The 23868-nt window shown below is 34.2% G+C and overlaps 1 protein-coding gene across 1 annotated transcript in view; it reads left to right on the top strand.

The window, feature by feature from the left end:
- Window positions 1–23868, top strand: part of phactr3a (phosphatase and actin regulator 3a) — a 92924-nt gene that overhangs the window by 33965 nt on the left and 35091 nt on the right. The window contains exon 2 of the mRNA XM_056450086.1: window positions 22472–22633. Within this exon, the coding sequence (XP_056306061.1) occupies window positions 22472–22633 (162 nt within the window). The remainder of the gene's footprint in view (window positions 1–22471; window positions 22634–23868) is intronic.

Below are 23868 nucleotides of genomic sequence, written 5' to 3'. Positions count from 1 at the left end.
CTGTCATTTAATTTAAGTGGATTTTTATGTAATTATTCTTACCTAACATTTATAAATTGAAATATGTATTTTATGAATGCTCAGAATGACTCTCTGATTTAAAAGCATTCATTTAATGAAGTCTTTGCAATAAATGAAGGCCAGTATTACCATAACCAGTTCTGGAATTTCTTTCAAATGAATTTTTTCCTCAATTTCTGAATGTGCAATTGATGCTATTAAGTGTGTGAGGGAAAATCAACAGACTGCCGTGCATTAAATGATTTGAGTCTGTTGAAATTATTGATTCAGATTCTCTGGAATAAAATAGTTTAATTGGCAAAAAAAAAGTTTGATTAGACAGTCCAGTCAGTTTTGACAACAGTTCAAAGTCAGGGAGTGATATTATTGTCATTTTGAGACCAGTTTATGCCACTGATTATATAACAGCAGCATAATAATGCAAATAGCCATAAACGCTTTAAAATACTGATCATTCTTATGGTTACTTAGATTCTATAATTTGATGTTAAAAGGTAAATGTCCTATTGTACACACCATTAAATGTCCTATTAGGTAAATGTCCAATTATAAACTTTAACGGTGAGGTAGAATGTAAATGTCATTGTAAAATGGCCCAGTGGACTTAAAATAACATTGTTATTAGTGTTAGTATCAGTATGTTAGTCTTCAAGATTATTTATAAGCTAGTGTGTTACAAAACCGTGAAAAAATTCACGTTTAGAAGATATAAAACTGATATAAACATGTTAAGCTTACAGTTTGTCATTTCCGCCTAAATGGATCAATGTTTTTTTTTTTCATGTCACCTCATACTCTCATCAAATCTTGACCAATCAATTGCTTACTAGTGTCTGACATGCCCCGTCTCCTTCTCGTTTGCTTTTCATTTGATGTGCTTGAGCTCAACCACTTTTACTGGCAGAGCTGTGATAAAACAAAAATGCTATTGGCTGTTTTTTTAAAGGGAAGGAAATACTCTGTTCTGCCTTCTCTTTATTTTTCAGTGGAGATTACGTCAAACCTCAAATGCACATTTCAAACCACTGCATGGGACCTTTAACGTTATTTGTGAATTTGTAAGTCTATATTGCAATGGCGGGTGGTGCAGTGGGTAGCGCAGTTGCCTCACAGCAAGAAGGTCGATGGTTAGAGTTGGGTCAGTTGGCATTTCTATGTGGAGTTTGCATGTTCTCCCCGTTTTCGTGTGGGTTTCCTCCAGGTGCTCCGGTTTCTCCCACAAGTCCAAGGACATTCTCTATAGATGAATTGGGTAAGCTAAATTGTCTGTAGTGTATGTGTGTGAATGAAGGTGTATGGGTGTTTTCCAGTGATGGTTTGCAGCTAGAAGGGCATCCGCTGTGTAAAAACCTATGCTAGATAAGTTGCCGGTTCTTTCCGCTGTGGCGACCCCTGATAAATAAAGGGACTAAGCTGAAAATGAATTAATTAATATTGCAATCGCACAAATTATTGAAGTCATCTTCAAGTTACTAATATTAATATATAAACATTGTGAGATTTCTGTCTGTCAGTATAAACTCTTTCTAAAACACACAAATCCAATTTGTTAATTTAAAACATGATTCGAAAATACACATCCAATTCGCAAATTCAAAACACGATTCAAAAACACAAATCCAATTCGGAAGTTCAAAACACGATTCGAAAATACAAAAAATCCAATTCATAAATTCAAAACACGATTTCTAAACATCCAAATCCAATTCATAAATTCAAAACACGATTTCTAAACATCCAAATCCAATTCATAAATTCAAAACACGATTTCTAAACATCCAAATCCAATTCATAAATTCAAAACATGATTCAAATCCAATTCATAAATTCAAAACACGATTTCTAAACATCCAAATCCAATTCATAAATTCAAAACACGATTTCTAAACATCCAAATCCAATTCATAAATTCAAAACACGATTTCTAAACATCCAAATCCAATTCATAAATTCAAAACACGATTTCTAAACATCCAAATCCAATTCATAAATTCAAAACACGATTTCTAAACATCCAAATCCAATTCATAAATTCAAAACACGATTTCTAAACATCCAAATCCAATTCATAAATTCAAAACACGATTTCTAAACATCCAAATCCAATTCAAAAATTCAAAACACGATTTCTAAACATCCAAATCCAATTCATAAATTCAAAACAAGATTCAAATCCAATTCATAAACTCAAAACACGATTCAAATCCAATTCATAAATTCAAAACACGATTTCTAAACATCCAAATCCAATTCATAAATTCAAAACACGATTTCTAAACATCCAAATCCAATTCATAAATTCAAAACACGATTTCTAAACATCCAAATCCAATTCATAAATTCAAAACATGATTCAAATCCAATTCATAAACTCAAAACACGATTCAAATCCAATTCATAAATTCAAAACACAATTTCTAAACATCCAAATCCAATTCATAAATTCAAAACACGATTTCTAAACATCCAAATCCAATTCATAAATTCAAAACACGATTTCTAAACATCCAAATCCAATTCATAAATTCAAAACACGATTTCTAAACATCCAAATCCAATTCATAAATTCAAAACACGATTTCTAAACATCCAAATCCAATTCATAAATTCAAAACAAGATTCAGAAAGATCCAAATCCAATTCATAAATTCAAAACACGATTTCTAAACATCCAAATCCAATTCATAAATTCAAAACACAATTTCTAAACATCCAAATCCAATTCATAAATTCAAAACACGATTTCTAAACATCCAAATCCAATTCATAAATTCAAAACACAATTTCTAAACATCCAAATCCAATTCATAAATTCAAAACACGATTTCTAAACATCCAAATCCAATTCATAAATTCAAAACATGATTCAAATCCAATTCATAAACTCAAAACACGATTCAAATCCAATTCATAAATTCAAAACACAATTTCTAAACATCCAAATCCAATTCATAAATTCAAAACACGATTTCTAAACATCCAAATCCAATTCATAAATTCAAAACACGATTTCTAAACATCCAAATCCAATTCATAAATTCAAAACACGATTTCTAAACATCCAAATCCAATTCATAAATTCAAAACACGATTTCTAAACATCCAAATCCAATTCATAAATTCAAAACAAGATTCAGAAAGATCCAAATCCAATTCATAAATTCAAAACACGATTTCTAAACATCCAAATCCAATTCATAAATTCAAAACACAATTTCTAAACATCCAAATCCAATTCATAAATTCAAAACACGATTTCTAAACATCCAAATCCAATTCATAAATTCAAAACACAATTTCTAAACATCCAAATCCAATTCATAAATTCAAAACACGATTTCTAAACATCCAAATCCAATTCATAAATTCAAAACATGATTCAAATCCAATTCATAAACTCAAAACACGATTCAAATCCAATTCATAAATTCAAAACACGATTTCTAAACATCCAAATCCAATTCATAAATTCAAAACACGATTTCTAAACATCCAAATCCAATTCATAAATTCAAAACACGATTTCTAAACATCCAAATCCAATTCATAAATTCAAAACACGATTTCTAAACATCCAAATCCAATTCATAAATTCAAAACACGATTTCTAAACATCCAAATCCAATTCATAAACTCAAAACACGATGCAAATCCAATTCGTAAATTCAAAACACATCAATTATTACTTATTAGGATTACTCTAAATAACCATTGTGATGTTTCCATCTGTCAGTATAAGCTCTGTAAATTAAAGTAAAAACATTTATTAATGACGTCTTTTTATCAAATACAATGAATGAATCATGCATCACAGAAATAAACACATTATTTTTGACGGCCTTAATGTTCGTTCTGACAGTATAGACTAATATGTATGCCCTGTAATGAAAATGAACATATTTTTAAAATGTTTTTGTGACTTCTTTTTGTCTTAATGGAAGCCTTCTATGCTTTTATTGGCTCATTTGGTTGATCAAAAGCAAATTTTACATTTCATACTCTCTCTCTCTCTCTCTGAGCGGTATAAATGATATTGTTTCTTTCTCTTTGATCTGTTAAAAGCAGGAGCAGCTCCTCTTCTTCTCCTGCCTCTCTGAAATTGGATATCGCTATGTTGTTCTCTGTTATACTACAGTATTCTTCCTTATTATTTATAATTTAATATCCTTTTTCCCTAGAGAATATGCATGGAGTATTTGTTTTCATTTTACTGTATTACCCTGTCATAGTGCAGTTTTAGGGGTTTAGGAGACTTCTGGTATTGAAGGGCTAAATACCATTAAAGCGGTGATAATTGAACAAAAATGACAAAGTATTGTGATTATTATTTTTTACTATCTTACTATTTGTCAGTATCAGAAAGAGCTTTATTGCCAGGTATATTCACACATACGAGGAATTTGTTTTCATGACAGAGCTTCTACAGTGCAACAGGATAACAGAGACAGGACAAAAAACAGATAAATATAGATCAATATCATTCATTCATTCATTCATTCATTCATTCATTCATTCATTCTTTTCTTTCCGGCTTAGTCCCTTTATTAATCTGGGGTTGCCACAGTGAAATGAACCGCCAACTTATCCAGGATATGTTTAGCAATCTTGTTGCTAAAAAAAATTATAGAAGTAAATCGTAAAAGTAAATATACAATTTGACAAGTGTATGTACAGGTATATTACTATGTACAATGGTATATGTGCAGCTGCAAATTGACGTGTAAATTTGTGTACCATTTTATCATTATCTGAACCATTTATCATTATCTGAACCATTTAGGGTGGCAATTTTTTTTTATTTTAAGTACATTGTATTTATATTTTTATAGGGTTTTAGGTATTCTAAATCCTTAGTAGTGTCTTAGGCCTTGATTGAATTGTTTTCTAATAGCCGCGAGCACTTTGCGCACTGCTTATGCGCTATGGACACCTTGTGTGCCGATCTGAGTGGTAAAAGCATGCTATGTTAAGGCTGGTGTTTACTTCTGCCTCGAGTGCTCTTTTCTGACCGGGTATTCGAGTGTCATCGATTGACTAAATGTTGTGGGACTGCTGTACAACAGTTATTATTATGGATTATAGATTTAGCAAAATTTAGCATTTTTTATTTTATCGTTTTTTTTAAAAAGGATGATGGTAAAACATGAACGCGGTTATGAATATATTAAAACATATGCTTGTTTGTTGCAAACGTTCATAATAATGACCAATTTGTGCATCTCCTGACTAATTTGTGCATCTCCTAAGCTAACCCCTTTCGAGGGGTATCTAGCCCTTCCCCTTAGCCCTATGCCTTCAAGCTAAAGACAATTGGGACACCCCTACCCCACGTGAATGCGCATAACAGGGGTAGGGGTTAAGAAAAAGGGCTAAGGGGTGTAATTAGGATTGGGCCTTTTAAAAGATGGAGGAGAGACTATCGTGGTTGCTGTTTCGAGTTATTCGGAGCAGTATAACTTCACAAATCATGAATAGCATAATATTATTACATATTACAATTATAAAAATATCAACAGCAGCGCTCGTGCTCAATACTCAGCTGATTCAGTGGTTGCCTAGCGACATAATAAGCACAGTGCACTTGTTTTTTTTTTCTTTTTTGACAACCAAACAATGCCATGCAGTGCGCCTTGCATTCTCAGAATGGAAAAGTGCATTCAGTGTGATCTGTCTCTTAGAGTATCATAATCTTATTCAGAATCAGAAATTTATAATAAAGATTTTCCTGAGAGTCAAAGATTTTCCTATTTCAAAATACTGTTCTTTTAAACTTTACATTCATTCGTTGATTATTTATTTATAATAATAATAATAATAATAATAATAATAATAATAATGATAATAATAATAATAATAATAATAATGATAATAATAATAATGATGATAATAATAATAATGATAATAATAATAATAATAATAATAATAATAATGATAATAATAATAATAATAATAATAATAATAATAATAATAATAATAATAATAATAATGATAATAATAATAATAATGATAATAATAATAATAATAATATTAATAATAATAATGATAATAATAATAATATGATTAATAATAATAATAATAATAATAATAATAATAATAATAATAATAATGATAATAATAATAATAATAATAATAATAATAATAATAATAATAATAATAATAATAATAATTACTATGTGCACTATATTTTACTGTATCATCTTGTAAAAGCAATTTTAAAATCTTATTCCGACCTCAAACTTTTGTGGGGTCCTCCATATGAATTTGTTCCGTGTTCCTTTTTATTCTATTATTTAGATAATGTTTTTTAAAGCCATGTCCAATTAAATGGGACCTATTATGGCCCTTTATACAAGATGTAAAATATGTAAGTATTCGATGTCTCTAGAGCAGGGGTCACCAAACTTGTTCCTGGAGGGTCGGTGTCCTGCAGATTTTAGCTCCAACTCTAATCAAACACACCTAAACAAGCTAATCAAGGTCTTACTAGGTATACTTGAAACACCCAGGCAGGTGTTTTGAGGCAAGTTGGAGCTAAACCCTGAAGGGACACCGGCCCTCCAGGACCGAGATTGGTGACCCCTGCTCTAGAGTGTTGATGTGAAGTTTCAGCTCAAATACTAGGCCTGTTACAATAATCAATAAATCGACTTATCGCACAATATATGGACATGACCTCAATCATTTTTGGTGATGCAATATATATCGCCCGTACACAAAGACCAATCTATCTCTATTGGCGGTGTCAGTGTCAGTATGGTTAAAAAACATTATACTTTATTTACTAAAATTTATTTACTATAAATTACTATAGTATATTCTCATGTGGGTGTCTGACAACTGAAAATAGATCTGGTAGCAGATATCACAGCCTCAGTTACTTTTTTTAGCACTTTTTTGTTAACATTTATTATTATAATTTATTTGTTTAGGATTTTCACATTCTGATTCCAATGCCTAATTAGTAAATTGTTAAAATGACTATAGCTAAATTAAATATTCTTAATGCTGTGTTCCCACCACATGCGGAATGCACAAATAAATTATGGTATTCACGTGTAAATAGACACGTAACCATTTTGAGTTTACTCTCTTCATTCGTGTGTCGCATTCACTTCGTGTCATCATGCATCACTGCGTATGTGCATCATGGGTGGGGCTTCTGTCTGCCCAGTGACTCTAACTGTGTTGCTTAATGGCTAACGTGGATTTTATTGAGGCGGCACAAATGTCCACTGAAGTTCAGACTTCCCAACTCGAGCAACTCACAAGAAACGATGAATACGCGCTTTAAGCACATCAAATGTGTAAACACTCAACTTGTTGCGCTTCATTCGCACTAATCGCATCAATTGTGCTGCCTTATTCACTCAAAACGCCCCGCAGGATGTCTATTCTATTTTTTGACTCTTCATTCGCGTCTGGTGTGAATGCAGCATAAGAATAAGATATGATGTGTTCTTTAGAAGAGTGTACTTGCATTGTGATGATATTATATTGTCATTCTGTCATTATAGAATGAGTCTTAAAAGGACAATAATATTGTTTATCACAGTTTATTTTGGTGCTATACTGTATATCGTACAACAAAAAATAGATATCATGAGAGGCCTACAAAATACTTCCTAAATAGTTGTTTTTAACTTTTTGAAACTGTCCCTTTTAATCTTTGATCCAATATGTGCCATTTTGGTGGCTGTCGCTTTAAATTCAAACAAGATTGTGCTCTTTTCAAAAGAGAGCGGAGCTACAAACACCTGTGCATCAGCATAATGACAGATTTAAAACCGGACAAACGTTATTTCTGTGAAAAACTGAAAATGGTGGACGGCTGCTTCTCACTCAGGGCTGTCTATGCTAATGAGGTTGAGATCATCACTAATGGGCGGGCCTTTCCCCCTCTGATGACACGTACAATGTGAGAATGTCAATCAAAGGGTTTCTGCAGTTTTTATCAAGTGTGATTATAATAAAATCAAGTACAAAAAAAAATGTACTATTAGAAGCTGGTTTTATTCACAAACTGTTGTTTAAACACCTTATAAATATGATTTTTGCATAATAGGCCCCCTTTAATTGAAATAATATAACCTATTCCTATAAACTAAGACAAATTTATTAAGTGTTCATAGGAAAACACTTAAAACAGGCATATTGTATCGCTGCTTATAAAAAAACGAAACTGCTCTCAGCACAAGCAGCATCTGGTTTTGCAGGACCACCCGAACTACTTTCAGCGAGGCCCACGTTCACGTGTCTGCTGTGATTGCATCTTTAGTGAGCAGCCGTTGATGAATTGAATAATATTCTCAATCTCTCGCCTTCATCTCTAGGGTGACATTACAATAACAAGCTCTTAGTATCTCTCTGCTGCAGACAAATGGCTTTTGCCCGCTGCCTGTTTATGTGGTCAGCATCTGCAAAACAAGCCTCGAGAGGACGAACCGTAGGCATTTACATACATTTACTTAAAGCGCTTTATTACATCAAGCATCCATCACACCTGAGTGTAGAGGCTCAAAGTCAATTTCAGCTTCAAACTGTTTAATGTACAGCGAAAGGTTTATTCTCATGAGTGCTTCACTTGAGCCGGATAAATGCATGAACTGAGACTTAATCTGAACTGAGTTGACATATATGTATTAAAAACTGCCAAAATATAGACAATATTAAGTGTGGTCTTGAAAATTATGTAGATTGTTTAATTTTATGCGTTCATGATATAAATAAATATTCAAACCATATCGACAATATATTGAGTTATAAACAGCCATAATTGAAGCATTAAAGTCCATATTTGTATTAAAAACATCCATAATTGAAGCATAATAGACCATGTTAAAGATATTATTGGAAATATGTTCTTTTTTGGATCATATATGGTATAAATAAGTAAAAATTACCAGAACTAGTCTAATCTAAAAGTCTAACCAGAATGACAATATATTATGTTATGCATTAAAAACGGCCATAATTAAAGCATTAACATAGCTTTTTAAGATGTTATTGGAAATTATGGTTTATTTGGTGCAAATATGGTATGCATATGTGTATGTATATACATATATAAATATACCAAAATGACAGTATAGCATATTGAAGCTTTATAGACCAAATTTTACATTAAAAACAGCCATAATTTAAACATAATATAGGCCATATTAAGGATGTTCTTTTTGGTTTTGGTTTTATTTGGTTCATATGTGGTATAATTAAAAAAAAATGTAATCCAGATTGACAATATATTATGTTATGTATTAAAAAGAGGCATAATTAAAGCCATATTAAAGGTGCTATTGGAAATTATGTTTTTGGTGCAAATATGATATGCATGTATAAATAAATAACATAAAATGACAATATATTGCACTATATATTAAAAACAGCTGTAATTGAAGCATTATACACCATATTTTGTATTAAAAACATCCATAATTGAAGCATAATATACCATGTTAAGGATGTTCTTGTAAATTATGTTTTATTTGGAACATATATGGTATAAATAAGTAAAACTTCTTACCAGAATGACATGATATCATGTTATGCATTAAAAACGGCCATAATTAAAGCATTAAAATTGATTTTAAAGATGTTATTGGAAATTATGTTTTATTTGGTGCAAACATGGTGTACATGTATGTATAAATAAATAAATAACCCAGAATGACAATATATAATGCTATTTCTGATACCAGCTGTAATTGAAGCAACTGACTTGATTGAAGCAGAAGAATCCATATTAAGGACATTCTTGTATATTTTGTTTTATTTGGTACATACACTCACCGGCCACTTTATTAAGTACATCTTAATAGTACCGGGTTGGTCCCCTCTTTGACTTTAGAACTGCCTTAATCCTTCGTGGCATAGATTCAACAAGGTACTGGAAATATTCCTCTGAGGAATTGCAAATTCTTTTTGGTCCATATTGGAAAGGGGTCTGGATGCAGACCTGGTGCATTGCAATCTGTGCTGCATCTAATCCTTTTAATGAGCTCACCTAACCCCACCCCTAACAGTGACGTCACCTGCTCCATTGAGTGCATTGTGTCTGACATCGCATCTCTGAGTGATGCAATCTCAGTTTGCATCATAAAGGCTGCATCCAGATACAATTGCTATATTGACATGATAGCAATGCTCGATTGGATTGAGAACTGGTGACTGTAGAGGCCATTTGAGTACAGTGAACTCATTGTCATGTTCAGTCTGAGATGATTCACGCTGGAAGTAGCCATCATGACACTGGTCATAAAGGGATGGACATTGTCAGTAACAATACTCAGGTAGGCTGTGGCATTGACTTGATGTCTCAGCAGTTGGACAGGTGTACCTAATAAAGTGACCGGTGAGTGTATATGGTATAAATAAATATTCAATGAAGAATAACAATAAAATAATATAATATATAATATAATAGTACATTAGAATTTATTAACAAATTGTAAATAATGTAACGAATAATACACTACTATAAATTACCACAGTATTTTTAATGTGCTTTTATTTTATTCAACAAGCAAAATGTGCTATGGCATCACTGCAAAACTTTTTTGAACCTTTAAAGCAAACTGGATTAAATGTTTGATTGGTGTGTGGATGACAAAGCAGAAAGTTGAATATTGTCCTATGTGTGCAGGGCTCTGCAGACTGAAGGAGTGTGGATTTTGCTGACAGGGCTGGAATCAGTGTTTGCCAATCTGCAGTGTTAAAGGGTCTTTGTTGTCTGGGCCTGTTCAATGAACAGATCCCCCCTCTTTAAAAGCACGTTTAAAGTTTTTCAATGAGCTGTGACGGAGATCAACACATATGAACTTCTAAAGGAGCTTAAATCAAACAAGCAAGCATTACTTCATATGAGCTCTTTTTATTTATTTTCTCTGTTTTACTGCCGTTTTTTTAATCTTAGAAACAGTGAACCCATATGAATGGTAAATTTAATAACAATACAAAAATATATCGTATTGTTTTTAGATCACTGTGACAGATTAAAAGTGTGAATCCTGCATATCTGTCAGATGAATAATACAGTTCATCCATGCAGTTTTAATATGAAAAATGTTACAATCTAATGTATGACAATTATATCATATAAACTTTATAATAATCATGTGGGAAGCTGTATGATAGGCTATTTTAAATCATTTTATAGCATTTTTATTAATGTTGTTATGAAGTATGACCAAGCTGGACTTGAAATGTGAGCTGATTGTAATATAAATTAAAATAAAATTCTGAGCAAACAGATATGCAATATTGAATATACATTACTGTGTCAGGTTAGTTAATCTAGAAAGATGGTACATTTCTATTATACTGTATCAAGATTGTCACTACAATAAAAGTGTTTTTTATTGCTGTTATTATCATCATCATCGTATCAATAGTTTATAAGTTAATGAGTTATTTGTATATTATATATTCACGTTTAGATATTTTAAATAAATGATAAAATTGTAATTATAGTCTCAAAGTATAAAATAATAACTATCCAGTAGATGTATGTACCATACTGTAACAAGATTAATTATATTAGTTACTATATGTATGTATTGCAATGATTGTATCAGTGCCTGGTCATTTACTGATTAGTTAATTCAATAATAAGATAAAATATTAAAAAGTGTATTAACCCTTTAACGATGACATTTTTTTGTCTAAACTTGAACTTATCAAGCTATACATACTATATACTGTATAATGTTATGCATATATCACCAAAATGTTCAATTTTCATTTACTGATAAGTTAATTTAGTGAAGATAAAATATGATAAGTTTATTAAACCTTTAACTATGACAATATTTGTCTAAACTTGAACTTATCAAGCTATATAAACCAGGCTATATATGAGCAATATCACATGAGTAGCAGTTCGATGTGGCTGTATATCGGCACTGGTGGGAGGCGGTCGTTGGCTTGAGGCAGAGGGCCTTAATGTCCCACCAGTGATGATATACAGCCATGTAGGACTTCTGCGAGTTTGATATTGCGTTTATACAACAGTTTGACAGCATAATCATGTATATATAAAGAAAATCAAACACAGAGAGTCCAAAAACCCTTTTGTATGAGAAACTACTGTCTTCCGCCACTCATTCACATCTGCAGTTGACGTCAGAACAGCAGATACCATTGCTACTTCACCAACGTCATTCTAGAGCTAGTATTTGAATGATTCTCTAGCGTAATGTCTAAAGTGATGACAAAACTGGTGATTTTGCTCCCATTTTAAGATTATGAGGCTGAACAGCATGAAATGCCATCAGTCTAGAGACAATTCCCTGTATTTCTCTGTTGCAATCACAATAAAAAAAGCCAAAGCAAAGCAAACACTACTATCATATAAATACAGCACTACAACATACAAAAGAGAGATCGACTTAGAAAGTCACTTACAAGTTTAAGAATTAATTGTTCAGCTATAGTTAGAAATTACACTGAGTTTTTCTCCTCTAAGGGCTTATTATGCCGTCTCTGTTGCCGTCTTGGCAACCAGTCCCACTCCAAACTGGACTATTGCAACTCTCTGCTAGCCGGGCTACCAGCTAGTTCTATCAAACCTCTTCAGCTGCTTCAGAACGCAGCAGCACGAGTGGTCTTTGATGAACCCAAAAGAGCACATGTCACTCCGCTACTCACCCGTTTGCACTGGCTGCCAGTTGCTGCCCGCATCAAATTCAAAGCTCTGATGTTTGCTTACAAAGTGACCTCTACCTTGGCTCCTTCATATCTGCTCTCACTTCTGCAGATATATGTGCCCTCCAGAAACTTGCGTTCTGTGAATGAACGTCGCCTCGTTGTTCCATCCCAAAGAGGGAAGAAATCACTTTCCCGAACTCTCACATTCAATCTGCCCAGTTGGTGGAATGAACTCCCTAACTGCATCAGAACAGCAGAGTCACTTGCTGTCTTCAAGAAACGACTAAAAACGCAACTGTTTAGTCTCCACTTTCCTTCCTAATCTGCAACTGCCTCTCTGGCTATACCACTAACTGTGCCCTCTCTCTCTCTCTCTCTCTCTCTCTCTCTCTCTCTCTCAAAAAAAAATAAAAATAAAATAAAAAAAAAAAAATTTCTACTAATGCTTTGCTTCTTAGACTTTACACACCTGAAACTTGTCTATAGCGCTTATTCACTGTTGCTATTATAGTTGTGTAAATTGCTTCCTTGTCCTCATTTGTAAGTCGCTTTGGATAAAAGCGTCTGCTAAATGACTAAATGTAAATGTAAATGTCTTGTGGCAGAATGTCAACCGTCTTTGCTCGGCTCAATGACAGGCTAATGGATGTCGATGCGCTGTTTCTTCGAAATGCTAAATATTTTAAATAGACACTATCCTTATAAATAACCTGCATAGTTGCAAAATTCTAAATTCTTGCCTAAAAAAGCCTTAAAAGTACATTATGTTGTCCAACAGCTGCAATATTTGTCAAATTGTAGTGAGTTTATTGATCTGCTGTCACTCTATGTGGACCAAGTAATACAGAAGGGTTGAGGTAGCTGTACTAGTGCTGTTATTGCAGAATATTAAACGGCAATCAAATTCGAGAACCAGACAGAACTGTTGTATAAATATTATTATTTATATATATATATATATATATATATATATATATATATATATATATATATATATATATATATATATATATATATATATATATATCATATTTCATTTATTTATATCACTACTTTGTAATTTTGACAAACATGTGGAGTTAAAATCTATGACAAAAAACTTCTAATGATCATAAATAGCCTATAGTGATTCCTGCATTAATAGACACTATACACCTCCATACAGTCACCATGACTCTTAAATCAGCGGTTTTGTCAGGCATTGGCAGGTGTTTTTGAGATATTGGTATACCGTGGGCATGTGTGGCACAGAGCCAGCATGCAGACAGTGTGCTGACCGCTGTTCTCTCTGCTCCTCCCTCACTTATACTGCACACATATTCACTCAAATACTCTCCAGTATCATGTTTCCCTTTCTTACTACTCGACATCTGCTAATATTGACTACATTTACATGTACATTTCCGACGCCAGCAGCTCATCCAGGAGTTTATAAAGCGGGCCCTGCGCTGGAGAAGAGGCCAGTGTGTGCAGCATATTATAACGCTGAAAGGCTGGGTCCTGATTGGCTGCTGGAGGTCTTTCTTCAGTGAGCGCTTCCGTATAGCAACAGACCCCCGAAACCCCTCCTTGTTTCCCCATCCTCCCTCTCCTAAAGACAGCGAGCGGCCTGAGTCTGATCCACGGCCGGTCGGCAGTGATAGCGGCCGGGCTTCACTGACCCGCTGTGACCGCTCTGCTCTTCAGGCTTGACCTGGATCCGTTTACCTCATTTAATGTGCGTTTTGATGGGATGTAATCTTAAAACAAAGAAGACACCTGAAGCGATCTATTTTGTCCACTTTCATTTAATGAAACGTTAATTTTATTCAAAGTTATTGGGCGCTTTCATCCCGCAGAACAGGCAATCATTTTGACTGACTGAAATGTCCTTTTATCAAATAAATCGATTGACAGCGCATTAATGATTTTAATGAATTCAATTAATTATTCGCAAACCCGTGGGCTGTTTCAACATTTCACTGACGCTGATGAGCTCCACCTGCATTTTACAAAGATTATAGGCCTACATAACACCCAGAGAAGATATACTTTTGCAAATAGGACAGGTTAATCAGGCATTTTATTCAAGGATTCAGGCGCTTTTATCACACGAAAATAGGGGGAGACTAGTAAGCTATAATGTGTGGGATTGTCAGTTTGATCAGTCATGAAATAATATGGTGAACTCAACATGTGAAGTCCCACATATAACAAAATACTATACTATTATTTATAGTAGGCTAAATGATGCAAGCCTGATGTTTTTGAACCAGTAATACTTGAATTAATCTGTTGTGAAAATTATAAAGTTATGATAATGCAATAACTAAGAAATAGCATAGGGTAGAGTGTGGACGATTGTAACATAGTTGCAGCAAGACATATACTCCATTCAGGAATAAGCTAGAGTGATGATATTCATATTCTCAGTTAGACCCTCCTTCAAACTGAGAGAAATGAGCCATATGTGACCATTCATTCAGTATAAAATTACCATTTTTAGGTAAAAAAAGGTATTTTTTTTAATGTTCAGAAAATTTCTCATACTGTCTAATCTGTTTTGTGAAACATTATCCATTCATATAATTTAAATCACTGTTTTCTTAGCTTTAAATATATATCGCTATCAAGCGTTAAACCGATTGTATCTCCCTAGCATAGATAGTTTAATCAGGGTTGACAACTGTCCCCAATGACAAAACATGTTGCAACTCTCCACTATGACAATATTCATTTAAAATATTCAAAATTAATTTAAAAGTTTGCCATATTAACAATGCACAATTTTAATTTCATCAGTTTCAATGTAATTTAATTTGAAGAAATGAATACCTTGATTAATTAATTGAAAGTTCAAAGTAAAGGTTCAGTCTAGATTTTCAGTAAAAAATAATAATTTTGTTCAGTTTTTAGACCTGATAATTGGTTGTTGCTTGTTCTTTTAATAGTCTGTCTTTATATGGCCAGTTTAACACACTTAACAGTTTAACCACTTTACATTTACATCTTATGGGGAAATTCAGGTGAACTTGGAATTGGAACCAAGCGGTTTTAGGAGCACTTTAAGTACTTCAATATTTTAGTAGGTATGTTTTATTTTCATCATTTACATCATTTTACATCTGTTTACTAAAAAATGAAATAAAATCCAACCTGATGTTTTAGAATTTTTTATTATTATTACATTTTAATGAATGTGGCAACTGATATGGGTTGTTGCAACTCTCCCAGTGCTCATGGTCCGTTGCAACATTTGACTTTGTCTGTTCAAGTTTAAATTCTGCGTATATTTGTTCACATATTACAGCAACATGGGTGTCCAATAGATGTATCTTTTGTAAGCTGTTTGGACAGAACTGTGTGTAGGTATAGTGTGTTCACAGTCATTTTGGGGTGATATAAAGCCAATAAGTCTCTTTTTATAAATTTACTGACGTTAAATTAGGGTCCGAATCCCTCCCATTTTGAGGCCCACCTCAAAAAGTCTTATCTTAAATCTTGAAAAAGGGGTAAAATAGGTCCCTCTAAATGACTTTAAAGGTGCCTTTTTAAAATAGGTGCGCTTTAAATGTGGCAACAATTGTGCGACAGCTGTTACAAATGACCTGTTTTTGTTCATTGTCTGTGACTAAGATATTCCCATATTACAGACGAGCTGTTTTTCATCTATTAATGCTTCTGAAGCGGCAGACACCATCATCCCACTCATCCGCTCTTATTGTTTGTTTGTTTTATTGTGGGCGTTCCGCATAGTTTGGTTGCACAATTCTGATTGGGCAGAATAAAGAGTGCACACTCAATTGGCTAGTAAGACTGTCACACACAGGCAGCAGTCACGCATTTGCTCTGGGCGGGAGAAATTAAATAATACATATTTCATATCGCAGCCTCTTGCGATTAGCCAATCGTAACCTTTCCATATGCGAATGCGATTGAACCATTGATATAAGGCAGGATGGATCCATGCTTTCATGTTGTTGATGCCAAATTCTGACCCTACCATCCGAATGTCAAAGATTCATAAGACCAGGCAACGTTTTCCAATCTTCTATTGTCCAATTTTGGTGAGCCTGTGTGAATTGTAGCCTCAGTTTCCTGTTCTTAGCTAACTAGAGTGGCACCTGGTGTTGTCTTCTGCTGTTGTAGCCCATCTGCCTCAAGGTTTGACGTGTTGTGTATTCAGAGATGCTCTTCTGCATACCTCAGTTGTAACAAGTGGTTATTTGACTTACTGTTGCCTTTCTATCAGAGGCAACCAGTCTGGCCATTCTCCTCTCCTCTGAGACATTTGTGCCCACAGAACTGCCACTCACTGGATATTTTCTTTTTTTCTGACCATTCTCTGTAAACCCTAGTGATGGATTTGTGTGAAAATCCCAGTAGATCAGCAGTTTCTGAAATACACAGACCATCCTGTATGGCACCAACAACCATGCCACGCTCAAAGTCACTTAAATCACCTTTCTTCCTCATTCTGATGCTCGGTTTGAACTGCAGCAGATCGTCTTGACCATGTCTACATGCCTAAATGCATTGAGTTACTGCCATATGATTGGCTGGTTAGAAATTTGCGCTAACGAGGAGATGGACAGGTGTACCTAATAAAGTGGCCGGTGTATATATTCAATTTATTACTCTGTAGCACTTGATGCAATACAGCTTCATAGTATAACCAGGAAAATAACAGAATCACTGCTTCAAACTTCAACAAATGTTGAACTAATTTAGATTAAATAGCCATTATTCATTTCAATTCAGTATATATAGTCTATCAATATCTTTTAAAAAAGGCAAAATTATGCGATTTTTCTCAGAATTGGGAGATGATAACTTGATATTGCCCGTTTATGATTAAAAATGGTAAGATATACACTCAATATTATTATTTTTTATTCCAAATTGTGACTATTTCTAGCCTTTCTTTCTGTTCTTCTCTCTTTCCCCTATGGATGTGACCTCACCGTATTATTACCCCCCTCGTTCTGGTGGGTTTAGGGTCAGGTGTGGGGGAGGGGTTAGGATTAGGGGGTGAAGTCTTGGATTAGGCAATGCAGTATAGCGACGTCAACAAAGGGGTAATAATTTGGCAAGGGGTCAAAACCAGACAACACCAGCACTCACTCGCTCGCTCACCCGCGCCCACACAACACTATTTCAGTAGCAGAGCGTTGACTCATGCGCCCTGTGAATGGAGCTCTTCCTGTGTGTGAATATTTAAAAGGATTAGGTCTAGCCTGCTGGAGGAGAGAGAGATGCTGCTGCTGCTGCTGCTGCTGCTGTGGGTGTCGCACTGCCTTTGTGTGGGGAAACATGCCATTGTTCTTTCAGGATAAAACGCTGCTGAACTGTATGTGTGAGTGTGTGTGGTGTGTGTGTGTGTGTGTGTGTGTGTGTGTGTGTGTGTGTGTGTGTGTGTGTGTGTGTGCGTGCGTGTGCGTGTGTGTGTGTGTGTGTGTGTGTGTGTGTGTGTGTGTGTGTGTGTGTGTGTGTGTGTGCGTGTGTGTGCGTGTGTGTGTGTGTGTGTGTGTGTGTGTGTGTGTGTGTGTGTGTGTGTGTGTGGGTTCGTGTAAGCAGATTTGTTTGTGAATAAGTTCTAAAGTGAAAGAGTGTAAAGGATCATTTTAATGGAAATATAAGGGGAAGGTTTTATAAAGGATGTGGTTCATAATCTCCAGTTAAGAAGGAAATGATGTCATTTCTTATCCATTTTCCTTGACAAATTTATGTGCAAGTATATAAATAGCATAATGACAGAAATATATTACTCAAATGTCACACATTTACTGAAACAACTCTTAACCAGATTTTAGTTTGTCCAATCTTTGTTCAAATATACATCTACAGTGTGAAGAGTTCAGATGCAAAAATCTGTAAGAGTCATCTAAAATGTCCATCACAAATGAGCTTTATTCTCAGCCTCCTCTGTTTATGTTAAGGTATTTCCTTTTGAAGACCATGAAAAGGACTTATTCTTTGCCATGAAAGTAAAAATGCTTAATAAAACTGCTCATTTTAGACGGAAATTTCAGACGGCATTTACAGGTTTTTACATCTGAACTTATCATATTAGCTTTTATTTTATACAGGTTAGCTTTTAATTTACCACAAGTATATTGGGATTTTTTTTGTATCATAGTTTTAGTTAATAAAGTTATTTAATTTGACATATTATCCAAAGAAGAAATTATAAATGTTTTGTAATATGAGCTTTAAAGCATGCCAAACATTACTTAAAACTGCCCAAAACTTCTCCAAAATAAATAAATAAATAAATAAACTGAATTAAATTAACTGAATAAATTTAAGAATTACTGAATGTGTTAACTAAATAATAATAATAATAATAATAATAATAAACAATATACAGTACTATTTCATGATCTGTAATATAAAATCCTGTAATATAAAATGTTCAATTCAATTCAATTCACCTTTATTTGTATAGCGCTTATACAATGTAGATTGTGTCAAAGCAGCTTCACATAAAAGGTCACAGTAAATAGGAACAGTGTAGTTCAGTTTGTAGTGTTTAAGTTCAGTTCAGTTTAGCTCAGTTCAGTGTGGTTTAATAATCACTACTGAGAGTCCAAATATTGAAGAGCAAATCCAACGATGCGCAGCTCTACAGATCCTGAACCATGCAAGCCAGTGGCGACAGCGGAGAGGGAAAAAAACTTCACTAAAGGCGGAAGTGAAGAAAAAAAACCTTGAGAGAAACCAGGCTCAGTAGGGCACGACCATTTTAATTTCTCCGCTGGCCAAACGTCTTGTGCAGAGCTGCAGTCTCAGTGGCGGAGGCTGGAAGCTGGCCTCAGCGAAGACTCGTCTGTCTCTGGAGCGTCATAGGAAACAGTCTCATGTTCTCCACTCTTCCATGACCATCGCAGTAGTTGTTCAGGATTCGGCCAGGTCCAGGATATGGAAACCTTGGGATCATCTCGTCGTTGGTCTTGAAAATGTACTGTAAAATCCCATCCTGAAATATAAAACAACAATAAATTAAAGTACTTCTAAAATCGGTTGAATCCATATGGCTAAAACAAATGATTAAAATAATTAAATTATTAAAATAAGTCAAATGAAATCAATTAAAATCTAAAGACAAACTTATAGCATTTAAATTGCTTTTAAAATGATTATTTAGATCCAGCGACAAAATAAAGCAGCAGTGTCAAAATAAAAAAAAAAAATATGAATGAAAGTGTTTTTATTTACTTCAGCTGTATTTATAGCATATAATAAAGTAAATTAAGATTAAATTAATATTAATAAGTATTTAAATATTGACGGTCGCCTCACAACAAGAACGCTGGTTCGAGTCCAGACTGGGCCAGCTGTCATTTCTGTGTGGAGTTTGCATGTTCTCCCCGTGTTGGTGTGGGTTTCCTATGGGTGCTCCAGTTTCCACCACAGTCCAAAGACGTGCGCTATAGGTGAATTGAACAAACTAAATTGGCCGTAGTGTGTGTGTGTGTGTGTGTGTGTGTGTGTGAATGTGAGACTGTATGGGTGTTTCCCAGTACTAGGTTAGAGCTGGAAGGGCATCCGCTGTGTAAAACGTGTTGAATAAGGTGGCGGTTCATTCCGCTTTGGCGACCCCTGATTAATAAAGGGACTAAGCTGAAGGAAAATGAATGAATGAATTTGACATATTTATCCAGAGCAGAAACAGAGTGTTTTTGTAATATGGGCTTTAACGCATTTCAGACTGTACTTAAAGAACTCCCCACAACTTCTCCAAACATAAAAGACAAATAATGATAATAATAATTTTATAAATAAAAAAACTGCTGAATGTGCCTTAATATATGAAGTTAAATAATATAAAATAATGAACTACATTAATTATAAAATAACATAAAATAAAAACAAATTCTAAAAGCATTTCAGTATTTCTAAAATGAGTATCGGTGGAATCGATCTGGCTAAAATAAACTAAAATTAAATTCATAGATAATGTTAGATTATTTAATTGCTTTTAAAGAGAGTATTTAAATCCAGCGACAAAATAAACAACACAATCTAAGGGCAATTCATAGCTTTTTGATTTTGTGGCTAATTCATATGAATTCCTACAATCTCATTCATACAATTTAGTACGATTCGCTCATCGGTGTCACGGTTGGAGAAAGGAGGACGCAAATGCAGAATGAGTGCAGGGGGAGTTTAGTGACAATAATGTGATATGAGGTAGGGGTAAGGTAGAATCAGTGACCACAGAATGCTTGGGAGCTTTGAAGGCTTTGGATGAGTCACTCCTGGAGAGTAGTGGTCTCACCAGTGATAGCCTGACAGAACACCAGCAGCCAGGGACTCTCAGCAGACAAAGCAACAACAGCACAGAGAACCAAGCACAGTCAAATAACAATGAACAGACGAAGACATGAGGGAAGAGAGCACATTATAAAGGGAGGAAAGAACATGAGCACCAGGTGTAAACGCTGAGACTAACATGAGGGCTAAACAAGGGGGCGTGGCAGCTGGAAACTAGGAGGGAGGAACAGAGGAGAACATGGTGAACACAAACACAGGCTGAGCCATGTGTTCAGACACAACACAAACATAGACACATAGAAAGACGACAACACAGAAAAGACAGAAAAGGAAGGGCTATGACAATCTGCACAATGACGATTTGGTTTAGGGGTGTGTACCACACCTCCTTTTTAAACTCATACATTTTCGTACGACTGAACTTGTACAAATTTGTACGAATTAGCCACTAAACTGTGTTACCAGTTATTGTATAACGATGGTTTGTTCTGTAGAATATTGAAAAAAATATATTGCTTAAATGGGCTAATAATTTTGACCTTAAAATGGTTCATAAAAAGTAATTTAATTAAAAGCTGCTTTTATTCTAGCCGAAATAAAACAAATAAACTTTCTCCAGAAGAAAAAATATTATTAGACATACTGTGAAAATTTCCTTGCTCTGTTAAACATCATTTGGGAAATATTTAAAAAAGAAAAAAAAATTAAAGGGGGCTAATAATTATATATATATATATATATATATATATATATATATATATATATATATATATATATATATATATATATATATATATATATATATATATATAATCTTTTTTTAAATGAATAGAAAAAGATAGATTAAAAAAATCACTAGTCTAGGCTTAATCATGCAAAACAATCAGAATTAGTGTCATAATAACATACAATAAAACATTTATTCATTCATTTTCTTCAGCTTAGTCATCAAAGGTAACCACAGCGGAATGAACCGCCAACTAATCCACCATGTTTTAAATAGCAGATGCCAGCTAAAACTAATTACTGGGTAACATCCATACACACATACACACACTTACACACACTACGGCCAAATTAGCTTATTCAATTCACCTATAGGGCATGTCATTAAACTGTGGGGGAAACCGAAGCACCTCAAAAAAACCAGCTGGACTCGAACCAGCAACCTTCTTGCTGTGAGGCAACAGTGCTAACCACTGAGCCACTGTCACCCAATAAAACAGTCATATAAAATAAAACATACCTACTAAAATATTGAAGTACTTAAAGTGCTCCTATAACAGCTTGGTTCCATGCGCTCTTTAAAGTTCACCTGAATTTCCCCATATTGATGATTAATGTGTCACCATCTGTATTCTAATCTGCTTTGCACAGTTGTAAATGAGCAGAATGGGCTTTCGGCAAATAAATCCACTGAAACATGGCCTCAATCAGATTAAATTCTCCTCTAAATGAAGCAGCCAGTTTCAGCCTCATGGACCTCAGCAGCTCTGTTTAAAATCAGGAGTGACGCGCTGATGTTTCTTGTCTGTGCTGTGTTTTTTCACAGATGTGATGGAGCAGCAGAAGGTGCTGCGCTCCAGCTGTTTAGTGAGTGCAGTCCACACTCCTCCTATCCGCCGCCATAGCAAACTGGCAACATTGGGACGCATCTTCAGGCCATGGAAATGGAGGAAAAAGAAAAACGAGAAGCTGAAACAGAGCTCTACAGGTGAGAAAATATGGTCGTTTCATCATTTGTTTGGTGTATTGAACTGAAAATGTGCTGCTTGTCCATGCAGATGAATCAGAGTTATTTTAAACTAAAAGGGCTTTAGAGCATTTATATTTAGTCTTAAAATTAGTGCTATATAGACTGATTTTAGGATTTAGTGTTTACGTATTGAATTAATTACACAAAACATGATTCATTTTGGCCACAACATAAAAATGATCATACTATTAGTGTCTTCATGTAATTTAATATAAATCAGAGATGCCCGAAGTAGAGCCTACAGACCAAAGTTTGCCTATAGTAATCTTTGATTTGACCCACCATCCCATCTGAAAAGAGAGGCAGAATAATGGGAAGGTGTTTGAGGCGGATGCCTTTGACAGAGATCGTCATTTTGTTTCTCTGTTTTATTGCTGACCTACAAAAAAGCCAACTGAAATAAAATGATTCAAATAAATGTTGTAAATGAATCAGACTTTTAAAATGTAAATACTGTCACAGATAGAGGACAATGCCCAAGTCATCTGCGAGCAAATCAAGGTAAAGGCAGGAGCAGTATGACTAGTGTATTCATCATTGAACTCTGTTGTGTTATGAATGGAATTGTTTATGTTTTTACTGTAATAAGTTCATTATTTAATGTTAATTTCTAGTTTAGTTTAGTTTAGTTATATATATATATTTCCGAATAAATCAGGAAATGCTACTTGGCAAATTTATTGTAATACAGTTGGGTATAGTTTCGGCCCACAGTTTGGGTACCCCTGATATAAATGCTCCTCAAATTAGCTTTTATTAATATCTATAAAGACACAGTTTGGATGAAAAGAAAGAGGTCCTAGAACAGAGCCTTGAGGGACACCCCAGAAAACACAGAGAACTTGTGTTTGAGAAGAGAACCAAACTGTTTGTCACTGAAAAACCAAAACAGAGGAGAGTTTCCAGTCTCAGTGATGGGCTTTTAGTATTCATTTTCATTTCAACCATTTATCAATTTTTGGCCATAACAAAAAATAAATAAATAAAAAATAAACAGTTATCACCATATCAGTGTCTTCCACGTGTTTTTTTTTTACGTAAATGCACCCCTAATTTGCACTTTATTAATATCTATATACAGACAATTTGGGGTAAAAAAGAAAGAGGTCCAAGAACAGAGCCCTGAGTGACATCCCAGAAAATAGGGTTTTGGAGGATTTATTGTTCAGAAGGGAAACAAACTGCTGTTTGAC

The sequence above is a fragment of the Danio aesculapii genome, chromosome 23, assembly GCF_903798145.1.
Source record: "Danio aesculapii chromosome 23, fDanAes4.1, whole genome shotgun sequence".
Taxonomy (NCBI): Eukaryota; Metazoa; Chordata; class Actinopteri; order Cypriniformes; family Danionidae; genus Danio; species Danio aesculapii.
Note: the sequence above shows the minus strand (reverse complement) of the source record. Positions and strands in the feature narration are given on the sequence as shown.